A 27,125-nucleotide genomic window follows, 5' to 3' on the forward strand; every position below is an offset into this window, starting at 1 on the left:
TACCATTACCCATGGGATTGTACAGAGATGTACAAGACTGTGTAATACCACACTTTTCCAAAAAACAACACATTTCACCTGAAGTCAACTGTGTACCATTATCAGTTAACAAAATATGTGAAACACATTCATCAAGAATCAATTTTTCCAACACATCAATGGTAGATTTTGTGGTAATGACATTCACAAATTTGACAACTAACCACCTTGTATGAACATCAACGATGACCACCGCAAACCGTATATCAAAAGGAAGTTCAGAAAGTGGACCAATAAAGTCTAAACAAATAGTGTGCCAAGCCTTACCATGATCAGTGATATGTCCCATAGTCTTTTGATCTCCTACTTTAAGTCTCTTCTCGCTTTCCTTGCACAAAACAGAGTTTTCAACCCATTTGCGAATCTGATCATCCATTCCCGGCCACCAGAATTCCTGTTTAATCCTTTTAATAGTCATACCTTGGCCCAGATGGCCTTCATGGGCAAGTTTAAAAATATGTAAACGAAGACCACTTGGAGGTACAAACCTGTCACCTCTCATAATGACATCATGATTGCACACAGACAACTCATCCAAAAGTTTCCAATATAGTCTAATACCAATGGACACCATATACTCACGCGGTGCTCTATTCTTAATCAAGGATCTAACTTCCTTCAAAATGGAATCAGATTATATCTCTTGTACCCACTGTGCCTTAGAAAACGCACCCAAACTACAATCAGAAACTTCACATATCAAAGCTACCGCTTCTTCAGATTCTAATTTCTTGAAAACATCTTTATCAACAACGTCCCAATCTAAAGACATACGAGATAGGCAGTCAGCTTGCGAGTTCCTCCATCCCTGAACAAATTCAATATCATACAAATATTCCTGCAATCTAGCAGCGAATATAGCCAACCGAGCAGACCCCTTACCAGCACCTCCGGCAGACAACATTTTAATACGGGGTTTGTGGTCTGTTTTCAGAACAAATCTAGAACCCCACATATATACTCTGAAGTGTTCAAAACCCCATGCTGCAGCCAATGCCTCTTTTTCGATGACTGAATAATTTCTTTTCACTTGTGTTAAAGTTCTAGATGTAAAAGCAATCGTTCTTACTACACCTCGTTGTATTTGGGAGAGAACCACACCAATTCCTGTAAGACTAGCATCTACAGTGACAATAGATTTGCACTCATAGATGAAAGGAGCTAAAATACCAGCATTGCAAATTTTATCTTTGATGTTAGTAAAGGCTTCCTGCTCTTCTCTGCACCATACAAATCTGGCCCCTTTACGCAACAAACACCTCGAAGGTTCTGTAATGTCAGCAAAAGTTCTAACGAATTTGGCATAATACTCGACCAGGCTTAAAAAAGACCTAAATTGATCTTTATCTTTAGGATGGGGTGCATCTTTTATGGCCTCTAGTAAGTTGTGTTTGGGAGTTAGACCACCGCTGGAAATGGTATACCCCGAATACTCAATTTGTTCAGTAAGAAATTTGCACTTGTCCTTATTGACAGTTAGACCAAAATGTTCAAGTTTCCAAAGAACCTGTGTCAATTTGGCATTGTGCTCTTCAATTGTTTTTCCGGAGACTAAAATGTCGTCTTGGAAATAAACCACTCCCACTAAATCTTTAAACAAATTATTCATCATTCTCTGGCAGACACTCACAGCCGACGCCAAGCCGAACGGCATGCGCGTGAACTGGAAAGTGCCCTTGGTGGTAATAAAAGCTGTGAGAGGTTTTGAATCTGGGTGAAGTTTAATTTGGTGATAAGCACTCCACAAATCAATTTTTGGGAAATACTTACCACCACCAACAGATTGTAATAACTCACTGATATTGGGCAAAGGTAAAGTATCCATGACAATGTCACGGTTAGGAGATCTTAAATCGATGCAGAATCTCAGACGGCCATCAGATTTAAGAGTCAAAACCACTGGCAAAACCCATGGTGATGCCTCCACAGGCTCTATAACACCTGAGCTTAACCACTCCTGAAGAAGATCTTTAAATCCTTTCCTAACTGACAACAGTACTTTTCTTAACTTGTGCTGCACTGGACAAGCATTAGGTTTAAGAATTATTTATGTAAATAATCTTTTACACAACCTAATCTGTCCTCAAAAACGTTGTGGGCATTTTGCAAGATATGATCAATTTGTATGTCATCCTCCACAACCATAATCTGATTGGGAGACCTTTGAATAATTATAATATGTAGATCATACTGATGCATCCAACCAATGATTGGTGGACCATCTTTCACAACGTACACTTTGCCATCAGAAGATGTCAACCCAAATTTAGTTGGACCATACATAAATCTCAAAATATCAATTGGTTCACCTTGGTAGCCGACCGGATTTATATCTTTGTTTAAAAGAGGAGCATCCTCATAATGTGTGTTAAAAAGACTTTCAGGAATAATAGTAAACATTGATCCCAAATCAACCATGAGGAATACATTCTTACCACATACATTAAATTCAGCAGTAGGTCTTGTTATTCTCCTTAAATCTTGAATGCCATCACCCACTAAGTTGGTGTCAGAATTTTCACTCAAAACCAACACTCGATTAGTGTTTGCTTGAAATCAAGATCAGTTTGAACCACATTGACTTTAGATTTAAACTTAGCTATGCCCTTAGACCTATACACATGTGAAGAATGACCTTTACGGCCACATTTCCTACAATTTTGGTCTAGAGCAAAACATTTCTTGTAATCAGCCAAATTATATTACTACCACACATTAAGCATGATCTGTTCTTTTGCTTGGAAACATTACCAAAATTATTTTAAAAAGTTCCACTTTTTTTAGAGAGTACTTTAACATCAGCTTTGTCTTTCTTGCTAGTTTCAATGTTCGCAACATCATTAGAAGGTTTATCTCTTTTGCTTAACTCTTTTATTCATTTCTGTGACTCTCCAATTACCTTTGCTAAATCATTTGCTTCTTTGAGCGACCGATTTTTGGCTGCCCAAAGTCTCTCTTGTATCTTCTTATCTCGACATTGTACAATAAGTTGGTCACAAATTAATTCTTCACACATTGTTCCAAAACTGCACTTCACTGAATGTTTGTGTAACCAAGCCACAAAGTCAGCAATACTCTCACCCTCAAATTGAGAGTGGGTATCAAATTTGCACCTAGCCATAACTAAATACACTTATTTTGCGAACCTTGTTTCTAAGCGTTTAATAAATTCTTTATATTCATCATCCATTGGTTGATCATTAGGACCCATAGCCACCAGAAGCTATTTAAAAACACGTTGACCCTCACTTCCAAGAGCACTTAATAATACTGCCTTCCTTCTTGCAGGAGGGAATTGAAGACCTTCTAGGGCAATAATATAATTTTCTAACATTCCTAACCAAACCTCCCATATAATACTAGGAGTACCTGGTGAAGGCAAAAATAGAGGTGGCACAAGAACATTAGAATGAGGGTCACACATGGCTAAACAAAAACAGAAGTTGAAGAAATTAAAGTGCAACGTTAAAATGGCAATAAATAATGTGCACTACACAATGCTGTAAAACTTCAGAGTCAAATATAACATATATGTGAAGAAAATTATAAGGCTCCAATGTGTGAAAGTCAGGGAAGAAATAGTTGTGCAGATCACTGAATCAAATAGTGTGACTGTGGCAAACTGCACAGACTCGGTTGCTGAGAAGCTCGCAAAACTCACCAATCGCTGAGAAAGAAAGATCCAGAGAAAACTCAGTACACAGTATCCCGATTAAGCGCTTAAAACGCTCCAAAGTGGTGCTGAAAAGGCGAAAGTGCTTCCCAAAAGAACGTGAACTTGACTCCGGGTTTCCGATGAAACCAAAATGAAGGGCACCTCAATTACGTGCAGCGTCACGCATAGCGTGCTTTGAGTGACGTGCGCCGTGCGTTTCACGATGAGCCGGATTTGCGTTGTACTGAAGGGTGACGAAAGCAAGTCTGTTGAATGGAGCAGCGCTCCCCAAGCTATCTCAAGCCGACAACCTCTCAAGCCCCAATCTCCTTGCTACCACATCTCTAAGTACAATTTCCGAAGGAAAAAAATACCTTCAGAGACGATAGCCACAGCGGAGGCTCCAATTTCAAATCCGAAGACAGACGGGCGAACAGGAAGCACAGGAATAGAAGGAAACCAAAAGGATCACCAGGTAACCTCCACGGGTGTCGATGGAAAACCGGAACCATCGAGGGAACAGTAATCGTCGACAAAATTGTTAAGATGGACTTTAGAAGAAATCCATGTACACCAGAGGAAATTCGAAGATGGTTTTGTTAAGAAGGCAACCTGGCATCCGACAACCTCAACGGTGAAACAGCAACTGCCACCGATCAAGTATCGTCTGCCTTACATTCTAAAGAATATACAATCAGGATAATTCCAACATGAGATTACAAGGAAAGTGATATAACTTTATTAAACATTACATCACAACATTCTTCTATTTCTTTATTGAGGATGGTTACTAGTTAGTTTGCTGTTTCTACTATTACTATCATTCATTCTCTTAAATATCAATTGGAGATAAGAGACCACTTCTCGAATAATGTTCTCATCTCTACCAATCGGCCAGGTTGGTTTTTCATTCTGATGCTTATTGGGATAATGCCTGCTCGTAGATATTCTAGCATGAATATGGAATGAAATTCCATTCTTTTTGCTTTTTTTGTTGAGGCTAAGGAGTTTAGGGCCAGATGTAGGAAACCAAATAACGTCCGGTAACGGTCGATTTTGGCCGTTACCGACCTTTATTTGGGTTTTGTAATGTAGGGGGCCTTTGATTTACAGAATCGGTAAATTTACCAATTCGGTAAATTTACAGAATCTGTAAAATACTGAATCGGTAAATTTACCGATTCTGTAAATCAATATGTAGGTGGCACAGTAAACAGTGCCACAGGCCCTTAAGAATTCGTTATTTACCACTCAATACTATTGGGTGGTAAATAACAAATTCCTGTGTACATGCACATCTGTGCATGTACACCTGTGCCATGTGGAACACATACCTGCCCTAAGGCCATGTATGCGTGTCACATGGCACACAAGCCAGAAACAGGGGTGCAACAGGATGTCAAAGTGACACCCTGTCCCCCTTGGCAATTCAGTATTTTCACCGAAACAGTAATTACCGAATCGGTATTTGTTACCGAATAATTACCTACATCAGATTTACCGATTCATGAATACCGAATCGGTAAAATTCGGTATTTATGAATCGGTAAATCTGATTTACCTACATCTAGCCCTTAGTCTCCTCTTTACTAAGTAAGACCCTCCATCATAATGAGCAATACTACACCTAATATTCACATGTGCACCGATCCAACTCCAGGTTAGACACAATCTATTCTCCTCAAGGCACTCTGACTGGTAGATGATATCAGTATAGATTCCACCTCGACATTGAACCTCCTGCCAGTCACACTTGACATGTGTGGCCCAGTGTCCCAAAAGACTGGAGATGGAATGTGGAGAGACATATCCTGCAAGGCAAACCAACAGGGCAAAACTCAAGGACTCAGTCATAGACTACCGACACCTCACTGAGACTTAGGAAGGTTTCATTGAGATGCTCTGCAATGCACTTAAAGCATTTGTGAGCAGGAATTTTTTTGCCATATCAAGGCTAGCCAAAAATAATATAGAACTGATCCAAAGCAAGAACAGAAAGAGGTAGAGGAAACACAAACATATAGGGGCTAGAAAAGACCTTGCTTACTTAATGCAATAAAGGGTGATGTTAATAAACAAGTGAGAGAGAGTCCTGCTGGCCAGCAAATGTTGGGTTTATGAGACAAGCAGCAAAAAATACACGCCAATGGGAAAAAGTACCAATGTAGAATTTTTGGGATAAAAGTTGGCCAAGGCACTTTTCAAAATGTGGACAGACCAATGCACACTGATTCGGGGAATATTACAGAAACACTTTTGAGACATTAGACAAGCAGAAACTGATCTTAAGCAAATTAATTTCCCAAACTTAACAGCACTTCGAAGGGAGGAGCTAGAATCCTTCATAACGGAATCAGAAGCCCTAGCAGGTACCAAATCAATGAAGTAATTTAAGTCCCTTGGGCCTGATGACTTCCTGATGACTTCACAGGAGAATTCTAGAAGACACTTGGTAACTGCTTGACATTTCCCTTCACAAAGATGTCCCGATCTATGGGGGAATCAGGTGGAAAAATGCCATCTATGAAAGTGGCAGATGTGGTAGTGCAACCCAAGCTGGGCAGAGATCACCACCAGTACATGGCAGAAAGACCCAAAGCCCTCCTCAATATGGATTACAAAATATACATGAACATCCTCACAACTAAACTGACAAATTAATTCTTGAAAAACAGACAGGATACATTAAAGACTGACAGACATTTGACAACATCAAGAGAGTAGCTCATCCTTTCGAACAATCACATGAGAAACTGCAATACAATGCAGGAAATGTATTTGACAGGGTGAGGTGAGGGTGAGGTGTTTTGTCATAGCAAAAGCAACAAACCGATTCAGCCTCTGTTCCAGAGGTGCACAGAGTGCAGTACTAACCGTTGGTGTTGGAGCCAAAGAGCCAGGGTGGTGGCCCTGCCCTGCCTCTTCCTGTCGCTGACAGGTGCAGGACAGGCCTGCCCTTGGCCTGGGCTTTGCCCAGGCATGTCCCGCGCCGCTGGAGCTGTGCTATTGATTTATGCGCCTCCGAGTGCAGCAGTGCAGTGACGGTAGTGCTGGGGATTCTGGTCTAAGGAGTCCTCTCCCTTTTCCCCTTTATGGCAACAAAGAGTAAAGGCCTGGTTTCAATTATTCTAATAAATTTGCAATGTTTAAAGGTCTCTAACATGTTTAAATATTGCAGTTAAGTTCTGTAACCCTTTTTAAAAATGCAATGCAGAACAACCAACGTGCCTACTGGACCATAATCTCCAAAGAAACGGGCACGAAAAAAACATTACAAACTATTCCGGTGCCCCCAAACGAATGGGAAACTTATCTCACTAATCTATACAAATTAAACAACAATTCAGAAATGGCCTATATGTTTTTTAGTAATACATAAACTGAATCCTTAAATACTGGAGCATCTACCCCCTTCTCTATTGAGATACACATAAGAAGGGCGAGATCAACAGGAGCAACTGGCCCTGATCAAATCCCAATCAAGGTCCTCCAGACCGATCCTAAAGGATGGAGCAGGATGCTATCTCCCCTCTTCAACTACATTCTCAGCACTGGGGTAATCCCGAAGTCGTGGAAGGGGAGTATCATCATACCTATACATAAAAAGGGATCAAGACTTCAACCTGGTAACTACAGACAAATCGCTCTGCTGGATGGCACAGGAAAGATCTTCACAGCAGAAGTCTTGGATCAACTTAAAAACTGGGCCTTTTCATCTGGACTGATCCCTCGATATCAAGCAGGTTTTAGACCAAAGCATTCAGTCACGGACAACGTTGCCATGCTGCAAACTATCCTAGATGAATATGTGTCCATCAAATCTCAGGCTGTTTACGCAGCTTTTATCGATTTTTTTGACTGCGTTTGATAGAGTGGACAGGAGAATACTCTGGGAAAAACTTAGTAAAATGGGTATCCCTGATCAGTTACTACGGTATGCGACGTTTACAACGCAAGCGTTACAACGCCGTACCATTACCACGCGGTCATAACAACGAAAGTTGTTACAACGAATTGCGCTGGGGGGCGCTCAAGGATAGTAAATCATTTAATTTACTATCCCAACACCTTCCCTACTATCCACGGGGACTGGTGTTGGAATAGTAAATTAAATTTTTTTAATTTGCGCCCCCCCCCCCCACGCAAGTCGTTGTAACGACTTGCGTTGTTACAACCGCGTTGTAATGGAACACGTTGTAAAAGTGTGCGTGGTAATAACGTACATCCGTTACTACGAATATTAATATCACTGCATACAGACACCTGGTGCCAGGTTCAAATGGGGAGAGAAAAGGGCTTAACTAGCCCTATCCCGACCCCTAATGGCCTCAAACAGTGATGTCTTCTTGCTCATCAACTGTTTTCACTTTATCTCAGTGATATGCCTCAATGTCTCCAGCAAGTACGCAATTTTCCACCAAAAGTAGCCTCCCACAACATACATACGCTGTTATACGCAGACGATATTATCATATTAGATTTAACTCCATTTGGACTACAATGCACTCTCCAGGCACTGAATAAATATACAGAGGAAAATTACTTATTCCCCAACATTACTAAAACAAAAATAGTTTCTTTTTCAGGAAAGAAAAAGAGTTCAAAATACAACTGGACCCTCGGGGGAGACAAGGTGGAAGAGGTAAATAAATACACCTATCTAGGCAGAATCTTCACCAAGACTTTACAAAATCGTCCATACACTGTGAACTTGACCAGGACAACTGATGTACACGCGGGAGCTCTTTCAAGATTATATGCAGCGTCAGGACACAGGCATTTCTCTTCCCTGCTTAAGGTATATAGTATCAAGACACCGCCTGTACTATCATATGCCTTGGAATATATATTCCAATAAACCAATGGAACTTCTTAGACTTAAAAGAAGGGAAAATATTACGGAGACTAACGAAGGTGTCACAGGCTGTTCCAGTACAAGCTCTCCGCCTCGAGTTTTCACTAACCAGCTCCTATTCTCGAGGAATTGCCAACGTCATCAGGTGGGCATATAATCTCCTGCACGCCGAGGACGGAACCCTTCGATCTCTGCTCAAAATAGAAACAATTGATGGTGACTCATCCAAACACGTTTTTAGGAAAAACATGTCATTGCATTCAACCTAAATCATACTGTCAGGAGAGCGATCGTTCTGCTCCGGTTCGGTATATTACCGGTCAAAACTGTAACATCTAAATGGCACTTAAAGGAAAGCCCTAAATGTAATTTGTGAACTGGAGGAGAGCAAGACGTTGAGCATTTAATGTTTGTATGTCCAAATCCAAAGGTGGTAACGGCAAGGAAGCGGTATTTGCAAGCCATATACGTCAAATGTAGGATTAATTTAGCAAAGGAACTGATCACTTTATGTAAATCCCCGCCAAATGAATTTGTCTGTTATAATTTTTATACATTTTTAAAACCTTTCTTAACATTGTATTAGCACAAAAAAATTTAAATGGTGTAAAACACCTGAATATTATGTTTAAATTATTTGTGGTCCTGAGTAGAGAACCAAAGCAAATAAAAATAAACCTAAAACTTGAAAACTTGAAATGCAATCAAGTACACGATTGTCAAACATTCTAGTCTTGTCAACCAGGCCCTAATAAAGTGTAAAAGTATCCACAGGGTGATTATCAGTAGTGGTGCTAAGGGGGTTTTAAGGATTATTTGGGGCCCCTTCCTTTTTCACACCTACTCCCAGTCAATAAAAGACAAAAGGTGTTAGTGATGGCCCATTACAGATTGGCTTACTGGCACTCATTTTTTCCACTGAAACAAAGCACTTTTATCAGCATTGATGCTTCTCTTGGTCAGCGGCTAATGCCCCCCTGGAATCAATTATGCCCCCCCCCCAGTTTGAAGACCTCTGATCTACAACGACTTCGAACCCCAACCCACACTTAGTCTCCACTTATCACACAGACCGCCTTGGCCATCGTGGTTTCCATTCGCTCTGGGGCACCCATCGAACCGTGCCCACACCGTCTTTTCAACCTCAGAACCAACCCTCTGAGAACGAAACTCACCAGCATCATTAACACCTCCATCACCACAGCAGCCTTCCTGACAGATAGAAATAATCAGAGTTCAAAAGCCTCCTAATGAAACTCTCCGCCGATCAGAGTGAACTCAAAATGTAATGACCGATCTCTCTGCTACCTTACCCTGCCATAGTACTCTAGAAGGCCATCAACCAATAGCTTACACAGTACCTGGAACAAATTCACCTGCTGGAACACTCCCAATCAGGATTCCATGCCAACCACAGCACTGAGACCACGCTTATTGCCGCTGCAGACGACATCCGAACCCTCCTCGACCAAGGAGAAACTTAGGCCCTGATCCTCCTCAATCTCTTTACTGCATTCGACACCGTATCCCACCACACCCTCATCAACAGACTCTACAACATTGGCATACAGCAAAACTCCCTCTAGTGGATCGCCTCCTTCCTGACAGGATGCACACAGAGCATCTGGCTGCCTCCCTTCACCTCCGAACACAAGGACATCATATGCGGCATACCACAAGGATCATCCCTCAGCCCCACCATGTTCATTACCTACATGTCCCCCTCACAGACATCGTCAGATCCCACGGCCAAAACATAACTTCCTATGCAGATGACACTCAACTTATCCCTTTACTCACCAAAGACCCATCCACCCCTAAAACTAACTTCTGTGACACTATGACCAACATAGCCAACTGGCTGAGAGACAACTGCCTCAAACTCAACTCTGACAAGACTGAGGTACTGATCTTTGGGAAGAACGCCTCCATATGGGACCACAGCTGATGGCCAGCAGAACTGTATCCAACACCCACACCTACAAATCACACACGCAACTTAGGAAACATCCTCACTAGCGAACTGACAATGAAACGACAAGTCAATGCAGTTGCATCCTCCCACTTCCACACCCTTTGCCTGCCCTGCAAAATCTTCAGATGGATCCCAGTCAACCCGTCAAAAGACCGTCACCCAGGCCCTCGTCACCAGCATCCACAACTATGGCAACACTCTCTACACCCGCATCTACACCCAGCTCCTCAGAAGACTCCAGATAGTACAGAATGCGGCAGCTAGACTCATCCAGGACCCCCCTAAACAGACCCACATCAGCTCTCACCTCAGGAACCTCCACTGACACACACAACACCCAGATACCCCTAGGGGTGACAGTGGTGCAATATACAAATGCTGTTTGACTGATTGATCCATAACCCTCTCACAGAAATAGTCATTCAGACGTCAAATCCGTTTTCGGCATTCAAGGCAATTCGGAACAAGGGGTGTTGTGTGTAATCTGCCCAATCGATTAGTATCCAGCAGAGATAAAGTCATGTTGCAAGTGAGTGATCAAGCTAGTTATTTAATCCGGTATGCTAAAACATTGATTTAAATTTGATAATCTGCTGCATCACAAAGATGTAGGTCTGAATAATTCAATGAATATAGATGAAATGGAAAATGGCCTCCAAGGTTTTCTTCAATTATTTGAAGAAAAAGTGGAGTGAGCTCTAGAATAATTGCTTTATAGATTTTCCCTTTTATAACGTCTGTGACAGTGGCATTTGCTGCTAGGTGCTCATGATTGTATCTGTAAATTTTTTTAGTGGAATATGTACAGTAGTTTCCTCCTGCTGTTGGGGCAAAAGTGTTGGAACGTTTCTTCTGCAACTTTAGTATATAACGTTTGTCCCTCCTCCTGAATTTTACTTTGCCTCTTTGGATCACTGACGTAAAATACAGAAGTTTTACCATATTTGATTTTTTACAATTAACAGTAAAATAAATTAAAATGACCAAACATATGTAAATTTAATCTAAGAGAAGGGACTCAAAAGGGCTTTTGATAAGGTCCAGCATACATATCCAAATATTATAAACAAAAAATAGTTTGCAGTTCCAAAGTGGGTCAACAAGAGGTCAGGTAGAGAGAGGTACACAAGGAGGTAACTATAGGACAGTGTAGTCCTATAATACTAATACCAGAGAAGGGTAGGGGGGGATTCCTCCCTTCAGAACTAAGGCCCTCTCACACCCAGCCAGCTAGGTGTCATGCTTCATCATTGGGTCTGCTCCTCTTCGGGTCGGCGCTGCAATATCCAACGGGCACCCAATAAGGGGCTCTTTGACAGAGATCTTTTGTTCCTTGCCATTTGGTGAGGTGTGGGGGGAACAATTTTAATAGAATGACTCCCACCTGATTAAAAGGAGGTAGAGTGGCGACTTATCTTAAAAATAATGGTTCAAGATCCTAGCGCTCTACTCTACTGGGGTCAACATGTTTCTTGCCTCACAGGTCCAGAAGTATCATATGGCAATTCATCAGGACCATGTGCAAACTATCTACACACCATGGTAGTATGTGACCAAACTGCCTACCACGTAAAGAGGTAAAGTACCTGCATGTGTTGAAGAGAATCCTAAGGCTCTAGTAAATCTGCCTCATCAGTTTCTGACGGGGCTGTGACACCTCTAGATAGTGTGTCTTTAACTCAGTGTCACTGCGCTGGAAGACCTACTCCTACAGCCGTAACTTTAGTATATAACATGTGTCCCTCCTCCTGAATTTTACTTTGCCTCTTTGGATCACTGACGGAATATCGTGGCCAAAAATGATTCAAAAATACACAAACAATACAGCAGTTTTACCATATTAGATATTTCACAATTAACATATATATAAATGAATAAAATTGGGTAAATAAAAAAATATATTTTCTTATAGTGTACACAAAATTTAAAAACAAAACCGATGTGTTTAAGATACATTAATAATATGTTACTAATTATGCATTTTATATAAATATTATTAATTAAATACAGTAAAACATATATAATATGTAATAACTAAAAAATATAGTAAAAATATTTTCTCTACAAATAACAAACAACATTGGATTTTGGAAGGATTCGATTTACTATTCCCTCTCCAGTTAAATTAACAGTAGGGAAAGTGTTGGACTTTAAAGATGTTAGATTTACTTTTCTCACCCCAGTCTAAGCAAGAGTAGGGAACAATTTGGGCTTTGGAGAGGTTATATTTACTATTCCCACTATGGTCTAAGTAACAGTAGGGAAGGTGTTGGACTAGGTGTAGAGGGTTTAGATGTACTATTCCCCCTCCAGTATAGGCAACAATAGGGAACGTATTGGACTTTGGAGAGGTTACATCTACTATTCTCACTCTGGTCTAAGCAACAACAGGGAAAGCGTTAGACTTCAGAGCAGTTAAATTCACTACTCCTACTCTACTGTAACCAACTGTAGGGAATTGTTGATCTTTGGAGGGTTTAGATTTACTATTCCCACTTCAGTGTAACCGACAGTAAGGAAAGTGTAAGCCATTTAAAGAATTACTTATAACAATAAAAGTTCAAATATTTATTACACCTGTTTTATTAAACTACATAGAAAATATGAACACTGTATTAAATAAAAAGAATCTAAGACAAAAAATGATAAAATAAAAACTAAAGTATACATTTAAATTAACAAAATACATTTAAACAATAAATGAACAATTAAATAATAACATAATTATTCAATGTAATAATGAATATGCAGTAAATAAATAACTTCCATTTAAAGTAAAATAATATTAATTTAATTAAGGTCCCACTCTATAACACTACAAATCCAACAACCGGGTACTAAACACTGTGCTCTCCCCTACAAATGCATGTTACTGTGTGCACTGTGTGGCATGCACGACATGGTACATGCCACACTCTGCATGGACAAGCATTCAGTGCTCTCACAGCAGCTGTATGCTGTTTAGGCTCTCCTATGAGCCTAACATATCGCTGCAGTGACACCGCAGCCCCACCACCTGACTGCCGTGGATTCTACTCATAATCCGGCGGGTGGGATCAAAATGAGCTCGGCGTCTCCCTGGGACTGCCACGCTGGCAATCCTATAGGAAGACCGACAAAATCGTAATAAGTCCATAACTGTCATATCTTTAACTAACATATTACTAACCAGGAAGTAATCTGTTCTAGAATATGGAGTATGTACTATGGAAAAAAATGTATATACTCTTTGCTTCCAGATTACACCTTCACTATGGTTTAACCAGATTTAAGCTATTGCTTAATGATGAGGTAGCCTTTCTAACTTTAGGCTTCTAGGGAGCAAGAGATATTGGGCTTCAAGTTACCCAATACATGTTTAATTCTTTTTTTTTTTACGATAAGCTTCATTCGATAAATAGATTATCATAAAAGCATTGGGAAATACAAATATATAGCCACAGTTAAAACCACAGTTAAAAAGGAGCACAGTGCACATATCAAAAGGTTAGTCCATTAAGTCCAATAAAATAAGCATAAAATATACAATTTAAAATAATTTCATACATGAGTATTAATCACCATTTCATATAATCAGGAGACAACACCCTCTTGTTGCCCCCTGCATTGTACTATTAAGTCAGGCCAGTCATTCGTCCCAAATCATCCATTTGGGGGCCTGCCGAGCTCTTGCCTGCCGCCTTTAGTCTAAGTAGCCAGGCCCACCCAGATATTTTGCTAGACCACAGATCAGTGTCAATGAGGAGGTATCTGTTTTCGTAATGCGTAGGGCAGCCACATGGCTCATGAGGCCTAAGGTTTTGCAGACTGGCTTTAGCCACTTTTCTCTGGCCTTTGTGTAAGCTGGGCATGCCAAGAGAAAATGGGCAATGGACTCATCAAAATGGCCACAGCTAGGGCAGGGTGCAGGAACCGAGTGTGACCCCTTCCATGAGGAAATCACTGAATTAACCGGTAGGGTGCAAAATCTCAGCTTCATGTACAAGGTCCTGTCCCTAGGGACCTGTATAAAGTCGAGATAGGGCTCTAATCTGCGGATGCTTTTAAATTCAAAGAATCCCTCCGTGAGTATCCCTGCCTGCTGACATGATAACTCACGTTTCGACACCCAATCCCAATATGCCCGCTTCAAGTCCAGCTTGAAAGGGGGAATCTGGGTCGCCCATGCCTCGCTTAGGCCGATGAGGCCCAAAAGATGCTTCAATTCAACCAGCCATTTTATCCTGCCTCCCTTGTCTGCTGCCACTAATTCATCAAACCCCGCGGCATACCTGTAGAGCTCCTCCGTCCTTTTGAGGCGGGCCCAGAAAAGCAAAGGACGAAGCCTGGCAATGTCCTGGATGTGTCTCCTACCAGTGTCGTAAAACAAGGGCTTCAGAGGGGTGGAGGTGGGAAGGGATACAAGGTTTCTTAAAAATCTATTCTCTGACCTGGTTAATTCGGTGACATTCTCCATACCCCAAAGCTCTGCCCCATAGAGGGCCGAGGGTAGAGCTTTCCCATTATAAATTGCTAGTGCAGGTGCAACCGGTCTACTAACCGAAAGATACTGTTCTCTGGCAATTGCGCCAGACGCCCGCTTATGATTTAAAAACATTTTGTCTATGTGCAAGGACCACTTCATATTTTTTGAAACTCTGATCCCCAGGTAGTCAAAAGACTCAACCATCTCTAGTGGGACTTCGTTTAGGCTGATGTTGTTCCTAAAGCGTTTTGAGGGGTTAATAGTCATCAGCTTAGTTTTGCTAGTGTTGATGGTTAGCCCCTGTTCTTTACAAAATGAGTCAAAATTTTCAATAATTTCTGTAGGCCACCTCTGGACTTGGAGATTAGGAGAGTGTCGTCAGCAAAGAGGAGGGTAGGTGTATTCTCTCCTGCCAACACTGGAGCATCAGTTGGCTCCTTGTTGAGGTGGGCCACCACCCCATTAATAAATATTGAAAATAGGGTGGGGGCCAGCACACAACCTTGGCGTACCCCCCTCCCTACCGCGATTCTCTCTGTCAGCTCCCCTTGGGCCCCAAACCTGATTCTAGCATAGTTATCAATGTGCATCCTTCGTATAAAATCTAGAATGTAAGATGGCATAACCAGATGTCCAAGTACCTGCCAGAGCTTGCCCCGGGGGACCAGGTCGAAAGCAGTCTTCAGATCTATGAAAGCCAGGTACAAACTCCCTTTGCCCAAAAGGACTGACTTCCAATAGATCATGAAGAATCTGAGGACCTGGTCCATTGTTCCCACCTTTTGCCGAAACCCTGCTTGGAAGTATGATAGGATGTTGCCATCCTCCAGCCAGGTTCTAATCCTCGGGAGAAGAACCCTGCCAACAACCTTCTGAATCACGTCTATAAGGCTGATTGGCCGGTAGTTGGCAGGGTCTTCTCTATTCCCATTTTTAAATATTGGTACCACCTCGGCCCCTTTCCAGGAGTCTGGGATGGCAAACCCTCTAACTATCAAATTCATGATATGGAGAATGAGTTGGGCCCAAGGCATGGGATCATGTAGGAGCACGTCTCCAGGCAGTCCATCTGGGCCTGCTGCCTTCCCTGGAGAGATGCTGTAAATTGCTTGCTCCACTTCCAGGAGTTCGAACCTGTCTGATGTTCCGTTTGCTTCCCAGGTGACCAGACTGGTCTCTGTGGGAAGAGGCTTGGATGACGCTTCCCCCAAATATAAATTGGCAAAGTGGTTCTGCCACTGTGCACAACTAATATGATTAGACATGGAGTCCGTTAATATCCTGTCTTTATGATTGATTAAATCCCAGAATACTTCGGGGTCTCTCTGTGTGGCAGCTGCCTTTAATTCCTGCCAATGCGCCTCCTCCCAACCCCTTTTAGCCTCCACCAATGCCCTTGCATACTCTTTCCTGGCAATTCTGACAGCAGCTGGGTCTTTCAGCCTGATGCTACGTGCGATGGCCGCCCTTTTGTCTCCACAATCCCTAGTGTACCAGGGATTGCAAGACTCGAAACTAGAAAAACGGTCACCCACGCATTGGTTACAAGCCGCTTGGACTACGGAAACACCTTATACGCCGGTACCACCGCAAAACCTCAGAAAAAACTCCAACGCATCCAGAACGCATCAGCCAGACTCATACTAGACATTCTGCGTAAAGACCACATTTCTGGTCACCTGAAAAACCTCCACTGGCTCCCCGTCAATAAGAGGATAACATTCCGCCTCCTAACCCACGCACACAAAGCACTTTACGAACTTGGACCCGAAGGCCTCAACACACGACTTTCCTTCTACACCCCCTCCCGCCAGCTTCGCTCCTCCCACCAAGCCCTTGCTGCTGTACCTCGCATCAACAAAACCACCATGGGAGGAAGATCCTTCTCCTACCTGGCAGCCAAAACTTGGAACTCACTTCCCACTCAACTTCGCCTCACTCCGAACCACCTAGCATTCAGAAAGCAACTTAAAACCTGGATATTCGACAAGTAATCCCCCACCCTTCTCCAAGCGCCTTGAGACCCTCTGGGTATGTAGCGTGCTATATAAATCAATTGAATTGAATTGAATTGAATATGGTCATGTTTTCTGGCTGGTTTGCTTTCAGTGATAACAAATGAACTCAGCTTATCTATTGCCGTTTGATAAAAACTCTTCAAGTTAAAATCATTAGATTCCCCCAGGCCATTATACAATGCCATTAACTCACTACTTTTGGCCACAACTTCCTCCCTCACACTGGCTAATAGCCCTTCCTGATGTGAGACTATATTCCACTTGAGACGTCTTTTGCAGCTTGATGGTATTACCTCTCTGCTTCCCATAGCAGGGCGGTTGAGTTTCTTGGTCCCCCCCCCCCGCTGCAAAATATTATTCATTTGGAGGCAGAGTGGGTTGTGGTCACTATCAAGTGTGGGCACAATTTCCATATCGATCAGATCCTGCCATAACCGAACATCCAAAAGGATGTAATCTATCCTAGATGAGGACCCCACTCTGTTAAAGGTAAATGCACCATTTTGGTCAGAGCGCGATCTACCATTAACAGCTCTCAGGTCATATTCCAGGTTGAGAGCGTTAATTTGTATTGCGCGCTGTGACCATTTCTTAATTGGGTATAGGTTGAGGGGCGGAATGCCCCATTTGCCGTCCTCTTCAATGATTCCTGCTTGATCACCCGAACTCAGAGGTTCGAAGGTTACATTAAAGTCCCCAGCTACAATGATGTTTGTTGGGGGCAATATGGTTTCTAAGCTTTTCTCAAGAATGGCAATGACAGGAGAAGTTTGGGCATCAGGTGACCCTCTGGCATAGACATTAAATAGCTCAAGTGACTGGCCCTTGCCTTGCTCTTTGAAGGTCAAATGTAGTAAATCAGGAGAAGTGCCAGTGTGTGGGGTGACCACCCAATTGAGGCCAGTTCTTATCCAAATTTGTAGGCCTCCCGACGGACGGCCTTTGCCTGAGCTAATAGCAGGGATACAGTAGGATGTGTAACCTGATTTGTAGAGTGGAGCTAAGCTCTATGTCTTCTGGAATATAGATACTTCGAATTTATCCACGAAGTTATGCCATTCCGGGAGTATCAGTTTCTTCTCTAACCCTGCTACATTCCATGACAAAATATTCATGCATGCTACATTAGTTCTATTTGTAGTTAGGTCGCCCTTTAGGTTGGAAGAACCCTGTCCTACCTGGGGGCATTCTACAGCAGGACAATGGCCCACAGCAATGCCCTGGCTGTCTGGTAATGCTGAAGCACTTTCATCTCTTGGGTTCGAAGGTGTTGCCAATTCAAAGCTGGCCTCCCCATTCCGTGACACTAGTCAATCAACCCTATTCAGACCTGACCCCCCCTCCTTGTTCCCTAGGACCTTCCTTCCCATGCAGCTGGCTTCCACCCAGAGGGGCATATGTCTGATTTGGATAGATGAGTGATCAGGGGCAGAGGTACAGAACTCTTTTGTTGCACTCTAAAATGTAGCCCCTCAACATTTAAGGTAATTATCCGGGTTCGAATAATTGTATTGTATTGTATTGTATTGTATTGTATTGTATTGGGAACTTATATAGCGCTCGGCTGCCCCAGCAAAGGGGCGTCCCGGCGCTGCGAGTGAAACTAAAAACAGAAGGGGAATACCAGAAGAGAAAAGATACAGTTACTGAAAAAGATGGGTTTTGATGGCTTTTCTAAAAGCCAACAGATCCTGAATGCCACGAATATTTTCCGGAAGGCTGTTCCAGAGCTTGGCAGCGAGCAAGCTGAAGGAACGACCGCCCATTCTGGCTAGATTGGTACGGGGAATGACCACCAGATGTTGTCCTGCTGAGCGCAGTCGCCTCCCAGGGATATACTTCGTCAGGAGGGGGCACAGCATCGGGGGGGAGGCGGTTTTAAGGATTTTGAAGGCGAGACAAAGTGCCTTAAACTGAATCCTTTTTCCCACCGGGAGCCAGTGCAGTTTTTTCCGAACTCCCGCCACTAAAGAGTGGCGGGGAAGACCTACCAACGCTCTGGCGGCAGCATTCTGCACTCTCTGAAGTCTAACAACTTCCGCCTGATTAGCGCCCAGTAAAAGGGAGCTGGCATAATCCAGCCTAGAGAGGATAATAGCTTGGACAATAACCTGGCGGGTGTGACAGTTGAAGAACTTCAGCGTAGGTCTTAGGTTGCGCAGGATGCCAAAGCAGATAGCTGCAACTTTTTTTGTATGATGAGTAAATTTCAATGCAGAGTCGACCCAGACTCCCAGATTTTTTACACAGTCCTTAGGCTTAGGCGGTTGGCCTAGACTGTCAGGCCACCAGTTACCGCCCCAGGCTGCGGTGTTTTTTCCCAAGAGCAGTATTTCCGTTTTTCCAGCATTGAGCTGGAGGAAATTTGCCGTCATCCAGTTGGTGATGTCAGTAAGGGTCTGCTTGAAGTGATGGGCCTCCAGACCGTTGTTACCATTGAGAGCCACCACCAACTGGGTGTCGTCTGCGTACGATACTAACGTCAGACCACTCTGTTTGGCCACTTCTGCCAGTGGTCGGACGTAAACATTGAACAGGGTGGGGCTCAGAGATGACCCCTGAGGCACCCCCTGTCCAATGTTGTGCTCTTCTGAGATGTAAGGGGGGGTAGACACTTTAAAGGATCTGTTGGCAAGGAAGTCTTTAAACCATCCCAGGGCCGTACCTATGATTCCAGCTTCCTCCAATCTCATTAAGAGGACCTCGTGTGACACTGTATCGAAGGCAGCACTGAGATCCAACAGGATCAGTGCTGCCGTTCCGCCGGTGTCAAGAATGGTACGGAGGTCCTCTGTAACACTAAGCAAGGCTGTCTCGGTGCTGTGACCCGCTCTAAACCCGTGTTGGGAGTCATCCAGAATGTTATTGGTTAGGAGGAAGTTGGTGAGGATGGTGTTGACATGTGCTTCCATGATTTTAGCTGGCCAAGGAAGAAGGGAGATGGGTCGAAAATTTTCAGGAAGGGTAGGATCCAGAGTGGGCTTTTTCAAAATGGGGGATACCCATGCCTGCTTCCATTTAGAAGGAATTTTGGCCATAGAAAGAGACTGATTGATAATATTTCGTATTGGTTCTGTGATAAGCTCATTGGCTACACAGAAGGTCTCAGGTTTTAAAGGGTCGGCCGGGGAGCCAGATTTTATTTTTTTACAGATTTTATCAAAACTCACACGTTCTAGTGCGGGAAGGGAGTACAGACAAGGTCTGCTAGGGTCTAACGTAACGGAAGGCTGAGGGGAATGGGGGAAGGTCTCGTAAATTTTCTTTATTTTGTCCGTAAAAAAATTGGCCATGTTGTTACATAGGTCTGGAGAGGTGACAGCAGAAATGGTGGTTTTCTTTGCAGTAAGATCTTTTACAATTTTGAAAACAGTTTTAGAGACATTAGTGCTATTATTGATTTCAGTGGCGTAATAAGCCGCCCTCGTTCTACAGACCTGGCGATGATAAGTTTTCTGCAATTGAGCATAGGCATGCTTGAGGTTGGCATCGTAATTTTTTCTCCATCCTCTTTCCGCCTTTTTACATTCCTTTTTCAGCGTGGCTAGGTCTAAATTATACCAGGGGTTAGCTCCGTGGGCACGGGCTTTAACCCACTTAGCTGGGACCAAGGAGTCCAAAGCTTGAATTATCCATTGGCAAAACTGATCGTATCCTAGGTCACTGTCGTCACTCAGAGGAGGAGGATTAATCTTTAAGAGCTCATAAAGCTTCTCCAGGCGGAGTTTTCTCCACGGACGCTTCTGGACTTGAGGGGTGCGTGCCAATGCAGGGGCGGATTTACAAGGGACTGTCATGATCACCAAATGGTGGTCAGTCCACACCATAGGGATAGGTGCATCGACGATCCCATTCTCAATGTTAGAGAAGATGGGATCAAGGAGGTGTCCTGCTCTATGGGTGGGGCCACTCACGAGTTGATTAAGCTGGAGAGCGGAAAGATCCGCCAAGAAGGTGGAAATTTTAGGTTCAGTGTCCCGGTCGAAATGTAGGTTAAGGTCGCCTATGATCGTAAAATTGGAAGATTTAGTGATGTTAGTGCCCAGGTGATGTAGGAGCGAGTTGGTGAAAGGAGTATCCGCGCCAGGGGGTCTATAAATCAAGAGGCCAGTAACGCAAAATTGAGGGTTGGCTTTAATGGAGAACCTAGCACTTTCGCTGCCCCTAATGTCAGCTTTGATTAATTGACAGGCGAGGTGCGCTTTAGCTATAAGTGCAAGTCCGCCTCCTCTAGAATTTCTGTTAACGGTATATGTAGTGAACCCACAAGGGGTGGCCAGGTTGATGACCGAGTCCATGTCATCATGGAGCCACGTCTCGGTCATGAACAAGGCGTCAAGGGAATAATCCGCTAGAAGGTCATGTATGTCAAGATGATGCTTCTGCATCGATCTGACATTGAGGTGACCCATCCTAAGGGTAGTATAAGTGGATTGAGGTGGTTTTAGGTTTGATTTAGTAAATAAACATAACTTGGAAGGGTGGGGCAATGGGTGCAAGATGTGAGCAGGGTTCCGCCTGGTACAGGTGCACGTCTGATGTTGTAGATTCCATAACTCTTGCTTAGAGTAGCGCATCTTACCTTGCAGATTTGCAGCCCCAGATTAGCAGGGGGTCTGGCGCCTGGCGCGGCCTTCGCGCGGACGGGCTGACTCTGGCCTTTCAGGATATACAAGTCTTGCATCTTGGTTCTGTGATCCCCTGCCTATAAATTTTCTTTCCCTTCTCCTCCTGGAAGCTATTTTCTATCTCTTACATTATCCCCCTTTGTCCCTTGGTCTAGCCCAGGGGTCTCCAAACCAGTCCTGGAGGGCCGGATCCATGCCAGATTTTTTAAATAACTACATGTATCTCAATGGGGATATGCACAAAATCTGGCATGGATCCGGCCCTCCAGGACCGGTTTGGAGACCCCTGGTCTAGCCAGTAGAAAAGCATTTCTCTCTCCATCCTATTGAATGCATGGAACTCCATGCAGAAAACAAAGCGTCTCATTTATTGGGATGTGACGCTATCCTACTTTGAAGTGAAAGGGCATGAATGGCCCAAGTTTATCGAATATGGTACATTCATGTACTTTCCCCCAGCGCTTACACCATTTCGACAGCCTAGTACCAGCACAGGCCCCCCTGTCTCTGTTGTCGGATGGATTGTTTTGTGCAGGAAGGAACACCTTCCTGTACAAAAACAAGTGTGAGATGCGTTTTCCTCTTTATATGTGTACTTCAGAATGTAGCACACATGGAATGAGGAATAAACTATGATAAATAAAGGAGCTTCCCATGGTTTACATAGTCTTGTAAATCTTGGGAAGCATCAAAATCCATGGGTGTTGCATGGAAACACCCACTGCAATGCCCAGGGAATGCGTCGCGAGGGCAGAGTAAGGCAAAACAGCTATTTGTGCCATTCAAAGCCATGCAAAGTGGCTTTGCGTGACCTCTGCAAAGGGCTCATAAATATGCCCCAAAGTTTCTCCCTCCTCACTCACCACCTTGACACATTACATTGTAGGTTTACACATATGATCTTTGCCAATTACTTCTAAGATTTGATCCTTTCATTGTTAGAGAGAGATGTCGGTTGTCTCCCATGCGTGATCGAGAAATACTGTAAAAGTAAATCCATGCTTGGATATGGACCATCTTTTCTTTCTGTCAATACTGAGGACCAGTTCTTCAACTACACAGATCTGAAAGTAAGCAAACATGATCCCAGGGTTGCTGCTTATTTCAGGCTGATCTGTAGGAACTCCTTGTGCTCTTGCAATTGCTACGTCTACCTAATTGTACTCCATCTAGGCAGTCACCCATATTTTCCATCAATAGTTCAGTAATCCCGGTTGTCGTATCTACCCCTCCTGCCTCAGTACCTTCCAGTAGCTAGATTATCCTTATGTTGGAACATCTGATCTATTCTTGAGGTCTTCACATTTGCAAGTTAAGATATTGATCTGAAAGTCAGAGCTGGCTGCTGTTGCTTTTGCTTGCTTTTCTAATCGGGATAATCTAGTAACCATTGCTATGTGGTTGTCCATGAATGCCCCCAGCTGTACGTCTTAGGCATCCACTATTTATGCCAGTGCTTCCATCTTTGGACATTGTTCTACTTTCATCTTTTTAAAGGCTTTGATTTCTATCAAGAGACTTTTAAACTTGGACTTAGTGTAGACAATACTGCTGTTGGCAGTTGGAATAATCTGCCTTCACAGTGGCTTGGACTTTGTAGTCTATACTTAACCAACTGAGGCTTGCGCTTTACAATTGAGAGATGGATATCTATTAGAAAAATGAACTGGTATATCTTGAACACAATGTACTCTTAAGCCTTCCGATTAGATTGCATATATTGAAACTGAGCAGGGATAGTCAACCCTGTAAATTATTTTTATAGGTATGCTGTTGATTGCGTGAGGGGATTATCTTCTTGTCTTGTAGGGGTTCTGAGAGGTGATGTCCCTTTGGTGCTAGCGTTTCTAGGTAAGCTTTAGGGTCATCCTCTATCATTTGCTCTTGTACTTGCAATTACTTTTTTATTTAATTCCCCTGCCTAATTTGCAGTAATCTCTGGTGCTTCAGCGACCTATGTAGTGAGTTGCATTGATTAAGAATGATGGAAGAAAACCCTGCAAGATATCTGCATCTTGTCTACTTCAGAAAGGGATTGTTTTTACTGTGTTACTCATTCCTTTCTTCTCAGTATTCAACAAGATAATGTGCCTTCCTGTACAGTCTGTTTTTCTAGCTGCCTGTGTGGGATCTTGCTCGGCCTTCTTAATGTTTCTTCTGCCCAGTGTGATTTCTTGAGTGTCTCTTATGTCAAAGCCTTCCTAGGTCAGGTCCATGCTATTTGGGGTGACTGAAGGGATGTTTTTAAAGTGTCCTCCTGGTAGATTACTAATGTGTTCCTCCTCCCACTCTAGCTCCATTTAGAGCTACATGAGATGCCCTAAGGCCTTTAGCTAGTCACTTACTGATCATCTCTTTTTTTTGATTTTGCATCCATAATAAAATTTTGAGAAACAAGACATATGTAGAAACACAAAAGCTGGAGCAGGAGCAACATGCTCAAACGACTGTTGATATTTTTAGTTATGGCTCTTACTTCAACTAGGGTTTGAGCTTGTCTTAACCACTTATACTTCCAAATTGCTAATAGTATATGTCTAAATAAGCCTGCATTTCCAATGCTAGGTAAGGAGGTTCTGCTTAATCAGTTTATTAGTAAATCAGTTTTAGTTGTATCTCCTCCTCAGTGCCACCAGTCACAGAACATGCCTGTTTAATTCTTTAATAAGATAGTTAATTAACATAATCTTCCTTCAGTTCTATTGTCCTTTACCATTTTAAAGTGGTTAAAAAATCATTTTATTGACTTGCAAACACTTTGTCATGGCTTACCTCCTTGTTCCATGTCCTTTGGTACTTGGTGTCAAGCTGCTTAGTTGCAGTTTCAATGGATGGAGTGCCTGGCAATAACAATGTATCCACATACAAAGAAAAGCACAATAAAATGCATACTGGCCCCCGCATAAGCACACTGAGGGAATAAAGTAGGGGAGAAGGAATTCAACACCACATACTCAAAAGCTAACTCTACCCTCTCCTTCCTGCTCTGTCAGGCTGTCCACGATCTTTTCCTGATGCCCTGAGACTGGCAGAGAGTCTGCTGCAAGGATTTTTTTCCTGGTTTGTTGTCAGTTTGCTTTCTTATTTGTTGTACTGCCCAAGAGTTTCTTCAACGTCCTGTTCAGAAAAGAAGGACATGTAGCAAGGCTGCCAGCAGGGCAGTGCAGATACCAGCAGGCCACTGTGCACTCCCAATAGCCCTACCTTGAGGCGGCTGGCTTGCAGGGGCGAGACAGTTTTTACAACGCAGTTCCTTTACAATGCAGTTGTTACAACAACCACGTTGTTAGAACGTGATGCCTTTCCAACGCAAGCCATTAGATCGACTTGCTGTAGGGGGCGTTCTAACATAAGAAATAGTATGATTTATTATTCCAACACCTTCCCTATTGTTGCGCAGGCTGGAGTTGGAATATTTAATGATACTTTTCCTAAATCCAGTGCGCCGCCTACAGCAAGTCAATCTAATGACTTGCTTTGTAAAGGTAAAGCATTCTAATAATGCAGTTGTTGTAATGACCATGTTGTAAAGGAACGCGATTTAATAGCATGCGATGTAACATGCTTGCAGGTATAGTCGCCTGCGGTCCTCTCCCTAGGGCCTGATTTGGGGATGTCATGGGCATCTTCTTTCTTCTCCCCAGACTTCCAACATTCCTCTAGGCAGAATTCCTTGGATTTAGAGAAGCCCAAACCAAGATGTCTACCTTGCTAATGTTTTTCTTTATGATATTCACTATCTGTTATGGCTACACCACTTATTAAGGTAATTTCCTGTTTTAAGGGAATAAAGGGTTAGATTCCTCTTCCTCTTTGCATCACAACACTTCTTCTCTTCTGTTGGTGTGTTTCCTTGCTCCTGCATACTCGTAGATTCCTGTCTTCTTTGTCCAGCGGTTTCAGTAATGTTCTACGCTGCCTTCTCCAGTCTCCTGCATTTCTCTTCATGCCACCCTGTCATCCTGGAGCCACGTTAACATCGTTGGAGGTTTTTTGCCTTCAAACTTTATCATCCTTTGGGGCTACTTTTGGAAGGCACTGCCTGCTTAGGCGCTTTTAAGGGTCAGCTGCATCATGGCTACTGGAAGGGGTTGTGCTTACCTCTGGCAGACCAACACTGTGCTACAAGGTCTTTACACTGTCCTAAGCATAGAGTTAAATGTTTTCCTCCTGAGAGACCTGACAGTATCCCTCTTTCTTGCACAAGTTAAGCACCATGTAGTGCTGCTGCTTTGGTGAGTGTCATCCACTTTCAAAGCTCCAGCGTACAATTCAGTTTCCCCCTATCAGAGCTCAAATGGGGTCTTCCCATTGCATTCACAGAAAAATGCAGATATGATACTGAAGATGGAAACCAGACTAATTGGTATGGGGCCCCATTTTCATTACTCCTCGGATTGAAAGAGGTAGGTGGTAAGGTAAGTAGGGGTTAGGTAGCGCTCTGTATCCTAGCTTCATTACTGGCCACCGTTGTACTCGGGACAGTTGTGTTTGGAAACACCATTCCACGTGTAATTTAGTGGAGCAGAACTCCTTTCAGGCCATTTTTCTATTCTGATTCTTGTTTCTCTCATCCCATTTTCATGGTGTTGCTACCTCTAAACACTTTATTATATGGTCTATCATACAAAGGGACTGTCTAAGAGTTGGGTGCGAACTGAAAGAGCCACTACCTCCCCAGCAGGAGAGATAGTACTGCTGAAGGATTCTCAATAAATGCGGCCCAAAGTCAGTCCACTTGTATTATGTTTTCCATATTTTTCTACGCTTGCAAAGTCCACAAGTGTATTTCCTAATAAAAACATGAAACCCCTGGACCCTGTGTAGAGCTCTTGTGAGGAACATGGTATTTCACTATGGCACCAGAAAGATAAAATTGAACAGCTTCCAGATGGGCAGTTTTTCATCAGATATTATCTTTGTGAAACAAATCATGACAACAACAAAATGCTTTCTACTGTACCCCTGATTGATCCTACAATGAGCGAGCATTTAATTCTGCTGTATTGCACAGGATAATTTCAAATAAAAATAGTAAATGTGGCATCTTTGAATTGATCGTATAGGGCACCCTAAGGTCCGGCTTATGGTTACCCATGGTGGAATGAACAGTTTGATGGAATCCATTTATCACGGCGTTCCTGTTTTGGGGATTCCGCTCTTTGGCGATCAGTTTGACAATATGGTTCGAGCCATGGAAAAAAAAATTGGCATTGCAATTCCTGCTACGCAGCTTACCATGAAGAGATTTGCGATGTCAATGAAGCAGCTCATTGAAGATCCAAGGTATGTCAAATGTGTTACAGATTGGAGTGCTCAGACTTAAATTGCTATTTGATAATTCAGTGTGCATTCAACAGTTTGTCCACCCCAAAAAAATAATAGTAGATAATTAATTTGTCAGTAATAAATCCATATTTTTACTCAAGTCAGATATATAGCTCATTTAGAACAGATGCAGAGATATTGCCTTTATTTCTGTCATTTTGA

General features: G+C 42.9%; 1 protein-coding gene across 1 annotated transcript in view; it reads left to right on the forward strand.

The window, feature by feature from the left end:
• Nucleotides 1-27,125, forward strand: part of LOC147726409 (UDP-glycosyltransferase 3A1-like) — a 493,865-nt gene that overhangs the window by 417,454 nt on the left and 49,286 nt on the right. Inside the window, exon 6 of the mRNA XM_086960531.1 lies at nt 26,702-26,921. Within this exon, the coding sequence (XP_086816657.1) occupies nt 26,702-26,921 (220 nt within the window). The remainder of the gene's footprint in view (nt 1-26,701; nt 26,922-27,125) is intronic.

The sequence above is a fragment of the Lissotriton vulgaris genome, chromosome 3_1 (genome assembly GCF_964263255.1).
Source record: "Lissotriton vulgaris chromosome 3_1, aLisVul1.2, whole genome shotgun sequence".
Lineage (NCBI taxonomy): Eukaryota > Metazoa > Chordata > Amphibia > Caudata > Salamandridae > Lissotriton > Lissotriton vulgaris.